Raw genomic sequence first — 12,082 nt, 5'->3', positions numbered from 1 at the left:
TTTTTTCTGAGAGTTGTGCAATTTTGGAATTCTCTGCCTCAGAAGGTGGTGGAGGCGGGGTCATTGAATATTTTTAAGGCAGAGTTAGATAGATTCTTGTTAGGCAAGGGAATCAAAGGTTATCGGGGTTAGATGGGAATGTGGAAATCAAAACACAAGGAGATCAGCCATGATCGTATTGAATGGCGGAGCAGGCTGAAGGGGCCAAATGGTCTACTGCTGTTCCTATTTCTTATGTTCTTATGAGAAATATATACGAAGGAGAATTTAAGGCAATGTGGGGTGAGGGCCATGTAAGATCTAACAGGAGTGTGTGAAACAACCTTCAAGGAGCCTCCAGCCATTTGTGCATAAGTCAGCTGTGTCCAGTAACTGAAGTTGGAAAAGGCCATTTGGAATTCCACTGTGTTAAGTTGCTGGTTTTGTTTTAAATCTAAAATCTATTTTGGACTGTTGCCTCAAAGGGGGTGTGTAACTTGTGGTCAGGTTAATTAGGAATTTTAGGAGTTATAGTAGTAAGTAATTGTAGTCTTATGTATGTGCTTGAAATCTTTTATTTTGTTGATAAATATTTTAAAACCTCTAAAGGTCTTGGTGGACTCATTACTTCTGAATTCAGTGCACACATCTTCTCGTAATAAATACAAATTGCAAAACTGTTGTGACGACCAAGTATCCCTTGTGGATTTGGTCCGCCTGGCACACATCATCTGCCACGTCATAACACCCCACTGAAATTGGGCTTCCTGCAATTAGGTATTGTCACTCTGGATTGCTCCTTGTCCTTTTCTATAGCTAACCTAAACCTTATGATAATGTAATTACTGTCCCATAAATATTCCCCTTCTGACACTTGATCCACTTGACCCACTTAATTCCCCAGCACCATATCTAAGCTAGACCACCTTCCTCATTGGGCTGGGCATATCCACAAAATTTTGCTGAACACATATCAACAATGCTTCTTCCTCTCTGCCCTTCTGCACTATTATTGTCCCAGCCTATATTAGGATAATTAAAGTCTCCGATATAACTACTCTATAGTTGTTGCACCTCTCCCATTAGTTGTGGCCTATAGAATACACCCGATAGTATAATGGTATCTCTTCTGTTTCTTAGCTATACCATCTCTCTAGTCACACATTTATTTGCTCTGTTCTGTTTCTATACTCATGACTGGCACTGGGAATGCTGTTAGGACAGGAGTACCAGGATTTTAAACCAGTGACAGTAAAGGAATGACTTCCAAGTCAGGGTGGTGTTTGCCTTGGGGGGCACTTGTAGGGGATAGTGTTCCCATGCATCCGCAGCTCTTTCCTCCTAGGCAATAGAGGTCATGGGTTTGGAAGGTGCTATCGAAGGAGCCTTTGCGAGTTGCCGCAATGCACATTGTAGATTGTGCACACTGCCACTATGCATTTGTGATGGAGGGGGAGAATGTTGAAGGTGGTGGATGGAGTGCCAATCCAGCAGGCTGCTTTGTCCTGGATGATGTCAGCTTCTTGAGTGTTATTGGAGCTGCACTCATTCAGATCAGTAGAGAGTATTCCATCACACACCTGACTTGTATCTTGTAGATGGTGGACAAGTTTGGGGAGTCACTTTCTGCAGGTTTTGACCTGCCTCTGAGTGCCTCTGACCTGCTCTTGTAGCCACAGTATTTATATGGCTGGTCCAGTTCATTTCTAGTCAACAGTAACCCCCATTATTAATAGTGGGGAATTCAGTGATAGTAATGTCATTGAATGTCAAGGAGAGCTGTTTAAATTTTCTCTTGTTGGAGATGGTCATTGCCTGGCACTTGTGTGATGTGAACGTTACTTGCCACTTACTAGTCCAACCCTGAATATTGTCCAGGTCTTAGTTTCTTTCTTAGCCTAAAGTAGGCCTGCAGGACCTCATCCCTTTTTTTACCTTTGTCGTTGGTACTGATATGGACTGTGACTACTGGATGTTTGCTCTGCACATCAGCCCATCACCGCCCCTTCCCCCTAGATTGCTCTACAGCCGTTCAGTTATATTGTTGAGCCTGGCTTCAGGGTTGAGTAATGAAACTACCATCTTGGATTCATGTCTGTGTCCTGTCTGTTCCCCTAACTATAGAATCCCCTGTCACCAATGCTTTCTCAATGTTCTTCCTGCATGCCGTGGACTTGCTCCTGCTGCACTCCCTAGAGAAGCCATCACGCTAGAATTCATAACTGAATACTGGTTGGAGAACAAATTGCACTCTGGGGACAACATGCCTGGTCATCATTGAATGCCTGGTGTTCACCCGTTCCCTCTCTGCCTGCACTCTCTTAATGTGTAGGTTAGCCACATCCAGGAACATGCTATTCATGTAGCTCTCAGTTTCGTGGATGTGCTACAGCAACTGCAACTCGAGTTCTGAAAACCAGAGCTCCAGCTCTTCCAGCTAACATTTTCTGCACTTATGTTTGTCCAAGATATGGGGAGTGTCTTGGAGTTCTCAGGTGGCAGAAGATGGAAGGTCTACCCTGTCGTGCCTCTATTTATTAGGCTACTATTTAAACTTACAGAAATAAACCTACGACTTAACAATGATCTAGTTGAAAAAAAGCTTACCAGCTCTTTCTCTTTTGCTGATGCCACTTCGTGTTTTTTTTTTAATTTCTCTACTCTCACGACTCCCTTAAATATTACAGTCTAAGGAAAATAATATTTTTCACTTTTAGGATAGTTGATTATTTAGGTAACACCAAAGACAAACCCTAACCAATAAATTTATTTGTAACTTAATCTGTGTCACTGCACACCCTGCTGACTGTAACATCACTTTTTGAGTTTTCCCTATGTTTCTTTGCTGTCTGTGGCTCTATTCCCGATAGGACCAGCTGCAGCTCTTCTGAGCTTTTTAAATCTGCCGCTCTGCTCCTGAAAATCTCCTGCTGTCGGCCCTCATGTGCTATTTAAATCTGCTGTTCTGCGCCCAATAGGTTCTGCTCTGATATCTTTTAATTGTCATGCTTCATAATAGGTCACGTTGTTAAACAGAAGTGAATACTTGCTCTCAGAGTTCTTTTTGGCACATCTGTGCATTTGGCTATGATTACGTTCAGTAGCAAAGTCTAAACAAAATTATGCATTAAGCTTCAATGGGTATATTAAAAGTCCTAAAATAATATGCTGTAATCTGATTTTGGAGTTTAGATGGTTAGTTTATAATACTAATTGTAATTACCCTGATCTGTCTATATTCTTCAATACCGTGAACTGCTGTTCACCCAGTGAGGTAACATCAAAGAAATAAAATGATGGGGCGCAATGTCTCTGTGGTCAAGGACCAAGGCTTAGAGCACCTTTACGGGACCAACACTTTCAATGCTGTAGAAAAATCAGAGATGTATTATTAGGGCTTTCACACAAAGTATCTCTAGTGGTGGTTCACGAAACTCAGTTGAGGGAGCTAACTGGTGAAATGCCAACAAGCTCCTCCAAAAGCTTTAATGAGACAGGGTGTGTCAGTTTAGCTTCAATATTCTCAATATATAGAATTGCTAAAGATTAAACAGAATGTACCTGTTCAATGTAATTATCAAGAGCAGCATGCCCATGTCCCTCTAGATATACACCAACAATTTTATGTCACCAATGTATCAATTTTTTTTTGTCTTCATGCTTCATTAATGTCGTTCATGATTTTTTGTCCTATACAAGTACATTTTCTTATTATTTCACAGTTTGTGGGCTTCCTGGCTAGGCCAACTTTTATTGCCCATCCCTATTTGTCCTTGAGAAGGTGGTGGTGAGCTGCCTTCTTGGACTGCTGTAGTCCATGTGGTGTAGGTATACCCACAATGCTGTTAGGGAGTTTCAGGATTTTGATCCAGCAACAGTGAAGGAACAGCAATATAGTTCTAAGTCAGGGTGGTATGACTTGGAAGGGAGCTTGCAGGTGGTGGTGTTCCTGTGAATTTGCTGCCCTTATCCTTCTAGGTGGTAGAGGTCGCAGGTTTGGAAGGTGCTTTTGAAGGAGCTTTGGTGAGTTCTGTAATGCACCTTGTAGATGGTACACACTGCTGCCACTGTGCGCCAGTAGTGGAGGGAATGAATGTTTAAGGTGGTGGATAGGGTGCCAATCAAGCGGGCTCTTTGTCATCATTTTCACAATGCCTGTTTCTCCTGTTCATTCACTTGCCTTTTTGTTTCTCTTGCCTTTCTGGTATGTTTTCATTGAGCATGTTTTTGTAAGTTTTATCTCATTATCACCTCACTTTTAATAATTTATAGAATCATGCAGCAAGAATGGGACAATTTGATCCATTGTGCTTGAACTGGCTCTTTAAAAGTGATGTCCAATTAGCTGCACTTTCCTATTTCCCCATAGCCTTACTAATTTTTCTTTTGTCAGTAAATATCCAATTCCCTTTTGAAAATTACTACTTAATCTGCTTCCATCAACTGTCAAGGAATGGAGAATAATCCCAGGTTATCTAATCTCTCTACAGAACTATATCCCTACAACCCTTGTATCATTCTAGTAGGTCTCCTATGCACCTTTAAGTGTTTAACATCCTTCCTGAAATATGAAGTCAGAATTGAACATTACACCACCCGAGGTCTAACCAGTGATTTACAAAAGTTTAGCATAACTTCCTTGTCTGTGTAATGTGTTATAAAGCTCAGAATTTTGTATGCTGCTTTAACACCCATATCAACTCGTTCTGTAACCTTTAAAGATTTGTGTATGTGAACTCCTCGATTGCAGTTTCTGCATTCCCTTCTAAATTATACCATTTCATGTTTCTCTTCATTCTTCTTTCCGTAATGCAGCACTTCACAATTGTCTGCATTAATTTCATCTGCCATGTATCTGTCCATTTCACCAGCTGATGTCGTTTCAGAGTCCATTACACTTTTAAATTCAGTAGTTTAACCCAATAACACCATGTGTTCCAAACTCCCACCCCATCTCTTAATTTTTCCTACCCTTACCGAAATCCATGTTCACACTTGTTTTCAATTCTGTTCGCAGTTGTTAACTGAGCTACTGTGCTCTGCTGGCATGTTGCCCTTTAAAACAAGAAATGCATAAGCCCACAGTTCGTTACAAAACCCAATAACCAACTACTAGCTCTCACACAGCATTTCCATTTAACTCAGAACCATTCTTATCAGTTTTTGCTATTTTTCTGAGGTGTCACTTTTGCAATGTGATCAGTCTCTATTAACCGGAAGGGCTTAGCCCTAATTTAGTTGCTCCAAAGCTGAGAACCCAAACTAAAAACTAAACAAACAGCACCCATTAAGAAATTAGTTGTGGACGTCCCGCTATTTGTCACAAAGTACAATTGGCCCATCATTGGCAGTGCCAGGGCTTGGCCTAAATAGCCAAGTGGTTATGGTACTGGGTTTGTAACCCCAAGATCAAGAGTTCAAATCTCACAATGGCAAACTATGGAACAATGTAACTTCATCTGAAACAGATGGAAACGGATTTACTCAAAAGAGTATCAAGAGTTCAAATTTCACAATGGCAAACTATGAAAAATTGGCAGTGCCAGACTGAGACTGAATACGCGTCCCACTGATAAATGGATCTTTCCCGCTCGGAACCTAAAGTTCTTGCACAGTGCCGGCTCTCTGCGCACGCGCGGCCCTCGCCCCCACAGCAGAGAACCTGCTCGAATGTTCGAGAACGAATGCGGAAGCGCCCGGGAATTTCCGGAAATTGCCGAAGAGGAAGCGTGGAGCGGCGGGTTGAGGCCGTGCAGGCGGTTGCTGCTCGATCAGCGAGAGTTAAGGGGGTGTCTGGGTTTGTTTAAGATTTTCTCTTGCAGCTTTCTGCAGGGAAATGTCTCTCTTGTGTTACAACAAAGGCTGCGGACAGCGTTTTGATCCTGACAGAAACAGCGATGGTAAGGCGATGGGAGCACGAGTTGTGATGTTTGAGTTGTTTTAGCCAGGACCCGGACTTAACCCGGGCGTGAGCTGGTGCGGGCCCAGCTCGGACAGGGACGGAATCCGTCTCCAACTCCAAAGCACCTTCCTTTCGTTTGCTTCCGTTCATCTTCACATTCCTTATGTTGACGATGAAGTAAATCAGAGCTGTATTTGGTGTTGGTTGTAAATCGGGTTGCTGTGTGTGTGATTTATCTTGGGGTTCTGTTCTCTTTGTCAGTCATTAAGAATTCTATGTCTACGTTTGCATGGGAGCTGCTTATGTACACTTCCTACCCTCACGAGAATATAGTGTGTTTCATTTGTGAAGTGGATACTGAAAAATAGATACTGAATTACATCCATACGCACTTGGTTCAGTTACCCACTGGCCTCGACCTTGCTTCACTTAAATACCACACTTGGCCCAAATTTCCTGTAGGAGTGCTGCAGAAAAATTATGCAGTGATACAGCAACGGTTAAAGACACTGACAACACCCTGAAGACTTTTGCTCCACAACTTGCCATACACTTAGCCAAGCTGTTCCAGTGCAGCTACAACACTGGTATTTACCAGATAGTGTGGAAAGTTGTCTAGATATGTCCTGTCCACAAAAGGCAGGAGAAATATAATCTGGCCAATTACTGTTTTATCAGTCACCCTCCGTCATCAGCAAAGTGACTCCCACAGCTACCTTGACTACAGCTCCTCAGACCCTACTTCCTGTAAGGACTCCATTCCTTCTCTTAGCTCTTTCGCCTCCGTTGCATCTGATTCAATGTTGCCACTTTCCAAAATGGCACTTCTGGCATGTCTTCCTTAACAGGGGGTTTCTTCCCCCCATCTCCCCCGTGGTTGAGAGGGCCCTCAACTGTGTCCGACCCAGTTCCTGCGCCTCTGCCCTCACACCTTCCCCTCCCTCCCAGAGCCACGATAGGGTACCCCTTGTTCTCACTTTTTACCCCACCAGCCTCCGCATTCAAAAGAACATCCTTTGCCATTTCCACCAACTTCAGCATGATGCCACCATCAAACACATCTTCCCCCTCCTCACTCCCCACCACCCCGTCAGCATTCCGTAGGGGTGGTTCCCTGTGGGGCACCCTGGTCCACCCCTCCATCATCCCCAACGCCTCAAAGGCACCTTCCCACACAATTGCAGAAGGTGCAACAACACCTCCCTCATCACGTTCAAGGGCCCAAACACTCCTTTCAGGTGAAGCAGCACTTCACTTGCACTTCCTTTAATTTGATCTACTGCATCCGCTGCTCCCAATATGGTCTTCTGTACATTGGGGAGACCAAATGCAGTCTGGGTGACTGCTTTGCAGAACACCTCTGGTCTGTCAGCAAGCATAACTCATACCTTCTGGTCATTTGCCATTTCAACACACCATCCTGCTCTCATGCCCACATGTCCGTCCTTGGCTTGCTGCAATGTTCCAGTAAAGCCCAACACAAACTGGAGGAACAGCACCTTATCTTCCAGGAAGGCACCTTACAGCCTTCTGAACTTAACATTGAGTTCAACAACTTCAGACCACTCATCCTCACCCCCTTTTTTAATCCCCTTTTTTTCTACATTCTTTTTAATTTTTTATCCACTTATTTTATTTTTATTCTCTTATCCGTGGTTTTATCCCCTTTTTTAATCCCATTTTTTTATCCTTATTTCTCCACCACCACCTCATCCTCCTACCCCATCCCCCACAGGGCCACCTGTTACTTGTTCCATGTTGATCTTTCACACAATGCTAGGCTTGTCCTGCTACAATCACATTCTGAGCTTGGCCTAAATAGCCAAGTGGTTATGGTATTGGGTTTGTAACCCCCAGATCAAGTGTTCAAATCTCACAATGGCAAACTATGGAACAATGTGACTTCATCTGAAACAGATGGAAACAGGTTTGTACTCGAAAGAGTATCAAGTGTTCAAATCTCACAATGGCAAACTATGGAACAATGTGACTTCATCTGAAACAGATGGAAACAGGTTTGTACTCGAAAGAGTATCAAGAGATCAAATCTCCCAATAGCAAAACTATGAAATGGAAGAGACATTGAACAAATATTTAAAAATAGGCTTGGCCTAAATAGCCAAGTGGTTATGGTACTGGGTTTGTAACCCCAAGATCAAGAGTTCAAATCTCCCAATAGCAAAACTATGAAATGGAAGAGACATTGAACAAATATTTAAAAATAGGCTTGGCCTAAATAGCCAAGTGGTTATGGTACTGGGTTTGTAACCCCAAGATCAAGAGTTCAAATCTCACAATGACAAAACTATGAAATATCATCAAGAGTTCAGGATTGTTCAGCAGGTGCTACCCAATCACAGAATCACATCCAACAGCAGATGTTTGAAGGGGGTCGGGAAGGAGGAGGACCTCCTCATGAACCTGCTCCTGGGCCTGGCCAAGTTGGCCATTAACAGGTCCAGGCAGCGGGCGATCGACGGGGGAGTCCCGCCCGATTGTTTGTCCCTCTTCCGCGGCTACGTTCGCTGCCGGATGTCCCTGGAGAAGGAGCACGCGGTGTCTGCTGGCACTCTCGAGGCCTTCCGTGCTCGGTGGGCACCGCGGGGACTGGGGTGTTTTGTTGACCCCTTTAATCACATTTTGATTTAAAGTTTGTAAGTTTCCTTTAAACTTTGTTCTTGGTTTTACAGCTGACCTGAATTAGGGGCTGTGCCTGATTTATCCCAATTTTGTTGATTTGGTTTTCATTTAAAAGATTATCAAGAGATCAAATCTCACAACGGCAAACTATGAAACAATGTAACTTCATCTGAAAACAGATGGAAACGGGTTTGTACGCGAAAGAGTTACAATCACATTCTGCTTTCTTACCCTTATGCCACAATTAGCACGTTTTTTAGCACTAACCACTACTATCAACACTCTCTTTCTCCTTCAGTTCATGACATATTTGTCAATCCCTCCTTTGTTCCAACCTGTTGCTGGCCTTCTATCCAGCTCCACTTGTCCCACTACCCTTGAACAATATAAATTTCATCACATTTCCACTTCTCTTCAGCTCTGAAGAAGTCATATGGACTTGCAGCATTAACTCTGTTTTTCTCTCTCCACAGATGTTGTCGGACCTGCGTTTTTCCAGCATTTTCTGTTTTTCTTTCAGATTTCCAGCATCTGCAGTGTTTTGCTTTTATGTTATGATAGAAAGTGTCATTGACCTTGCTATTAAACAACACCTCTAACTGTTATGACATGGCAGATGATGTGTGCCAGGCATACCAAATCCACAAGGGAAACTTGGTCGCGCTATCACAACGGTTTTGCAATTTATTTATTAAGAGATGTGTGCACTGATTCAGAAGTAATGAGTCCACCAAGACTTTCAGAGATTTTTAAAATTAAATTATTTATTAAAACAAAAGATTTCAAGCACATGCGTAAGACTACATTTATTACTAGAACAAATCCTAAAATTCTTAATTGACCTGACCCCCAGTTACAGTAGTCCAAAATAATTTTTTAGATTTAAAACAGAACCAAGTTAACACAAAAACAAAAATTGCTGGAAAAACTCAGCAGGTTTGACAGCATCTGTGGAGAGGAAGACAGAGTTAATGTTTCGAGTCTGCATGACTCTTCATCAGAACTAAAGAGAAATAGAAATGTGGTGAAATATAAGCTGTTTAAGGCAGGGGGGAAACAGGTGGAGCTGGATAGTGAGCCAGTGTTAGGTGGAGACAAAGGAGAGATTGCCAAAGAAGTCAAACAAAAGGTCAAAGGGGTGTTGACGGTGGTGTCATTAGCTAAAGGATGTGCTAATGGTAACAAGGGTAGAAAGCAAGATGAGCAAGTGACAGATGGCCCTAGTGGGGGTGGGGTGGGGGGGAAGGGATTGAAATAGGCTAAAAGGTGGAGATAAAACAATGGATGGAAATACATTTTTTAAAAATAATAGAAATAGGTGGGAAAAGAAAGTTATACATATTAAAAAAATAATAATTATTACAAAAAAGGGGGTGAGGATGGAGGAGAGAGTTCATGACCTGAAGTTGTTGAACTCGATGTTAAGTCCGTAAGGCTGTAAAGTGCCTAATCGGAAGATGAGGTGCTGTTCCTCCAGTTTGCGTTGAGCTTCACTGGAACATTGCAGCAGGCCAAGGACGGACATGTGGGCATGAGAGCAGGATGGTGTGTTGAAATGGTAAGCAACAGGAAGGTCTGAATCATGCTTGCAGACAGACAAGGTGTTCCGCAAAGCGGTCACCCAGTCTGCGCTTGGTCTCTCCAATGTAGAGGAGACCACATTGGGAGCAGCGATTGCAGTAGACTAAATTGAGGGAAGTGCATGTGAAGTGCTGCTTCTGTTGAAAGGAGTGTTTGGGCACTTGGATTGTGAGGAGGGGGGAAGTAAAGGGGCAGGTTTCGAACCTTCTGAGGTTGCATGGGAAGGTGCCGTGGGAAGGGGGTGATGGAGGAGTGGACCGGGGTGTCCTGGAGGGAGCGATCCCCACGGAATGCTGGGGATGGGGGGGTGGTTGGTGGTGGCATCAAGCTGGATTGGCGGCAATGCTGGAGGATGATCCTTTGAATGCGGAGGCTGGTGGGGTGATAAGTGAGGAAAAGGGCCCTATCATGGTTCTAGGAGGGAGAAGAAGGTGTGAGGGCGGATGCGCGGGAGATGGGCTGGACACGGTTGAGGGCCCTGTCAACCACCATGAGTGGAATACCAAAGTTAAGGAAGACATGTCAGAGGAACTGTTTTGGAAAGTGGCATCAACGGAACAGATGCGACGGAGGCGAAGGAACTGAGAGATTGGGATGGAGTCCATACAGGAAGCATGGTGTAAGGAGCTGTAGTTGAGGTAGCTGTGGGTGTGGGTGGACTTGTAATGAACATTGGTGGATAGCCTGTCACCAGAAATTGAGACCAAAAGGTCAAGGAAGGGAAGTGTGAGTGATGGACCACGTGAAAATGATGGAGAGGTGGAAATTGGAAGCAAAATTAACCAATTTTTCCAGATCCAGATGAGAGCATGAAGTGGCACCGAAGCAGTCATCAATGCACCAGAGAAAGAGTTGTGGGAGGGGGCCTGAGTAGGACTGGAACGAGAAATGTTCCACATACCCCAAAAAGAGACAGGCATCAGCGGGGCCCACGCGGGTACCCATGACCACACCGTTTATCTGGAGGAAGTGAGACGAGTTTAAGGAGAAATTGTTCAGTGAGAGAACAAGTTCCTCCAGGTGGAGGAGAGTGGTGGTGGATGGGTATTGTTCGGGCCTCTGTTCAAGGAAGAAGTGGAGAGCCCTCAGACCATCCTGGTGGGGGATGAAGGTGTAGAGGGATTGGATGTCCATGGTGAAGAGGAGGCAGTTGGGGCCAGGGAACTGGAAATTGTTGATATGATGTAGAGCATCAGAGGAATCATGGATGTAGGTGGAAAGAGACTGGACAAGGGGAGGGAGAATGGAGTCAAAATAGCAAGAAATGAGTTCCATGGGGCAGGAACAGTTAACACAATACCTACTTGACAGTGGAATTCCAAATTTCTTCCCCACCTTCAGTTACTTTACATAGCAGACTTATGCACAAATGGCTGGAGGCTTCTTAAGGCTGTTTCACACACTCCTCTTAGATCTTTCATGGCCCTCTCCCCACATTGTCTTTCTTCTTTTATGTATGTTTCTCTCTTTAATATGTGAATTTATTTTTCCATATGTCTTTGAAACTTATGTTCCTCATAATATAAAAACTTATATGTTGCCAATATTGTCAGTAACCTTTGGGAAAAATAAACACATTCTTCAGCCTTGCTTTTTTGGTGAATTGTAAATGGACTAACATCCCTTTGAAATCCAACAATCCCTTCATTTATCTCAAAATGCAAATCCTCTTCACACCTTACGTGCTAAGCCAGCATCAATATTTACTCATTTCCATCTCGGGCACATTTCAACACCTAGCTTCTTTTGGTGATTTCAATCTTGCAGTCTACTTGACTCCAAATGTAATTAAATCATACAGACAGAACCTTCTGTACTTACACCCATAAACCTACTTAACAACAAAAAAAATTATTATACTTTCCTCACATAACACAGCAATAACTTGTTCACTAGTCCTTAATTTGAATTTTATTAGGCCACTCGGTTCCTGATACATTACAGCCTTGGATAAATCATATTTCAAGAGAGGAGTTGAAA

General features: G+C 43.4%; 1 protein-coding gene across 1 annotated transcript in view; it reads left to right on the top strand.

The window, feature by feature from the left end:
* Positions 1–5,673: 5,673 nt before the first annotated feature.
* The window catches only part of LOC121284385 (cysteine and histidine-rich domain-containing protein 1-like), a 41,845-nt gene continuing 35,436 nt past the window's right edge, over positions 5,674–12,082 (top strand). Inside the window, exon 1 of the mRNA XM_041199815.1 lies at positions 5,674–5,879. Coding sequence (XP_041055749.1) covers positions 5,816–5,879 — 64 coding nt within the window. The 5' untranslated portion in view covers positions 5,674–5,815. The remainder of the gene's footprint in view (positions 5,880–12,082) is intronic.

Source organism: Carcharodon carcharias, chromosome 11, assembly GCF_017639515.1.
Source record: "Carcharodon carcharias isolate sCarCar2 chromosome 11, sCarCar2.pri, whole genome shotgun sequence".
NCBI lineage: Eukaryota > Metazoa > Chordata > Chondrichthyes > Lamniformes > Lamnidae > Carcharodon > Carcharodon carcharias.
This window is presented reverse-complemented; position numbering and strand designations above follow the sequence as displayed.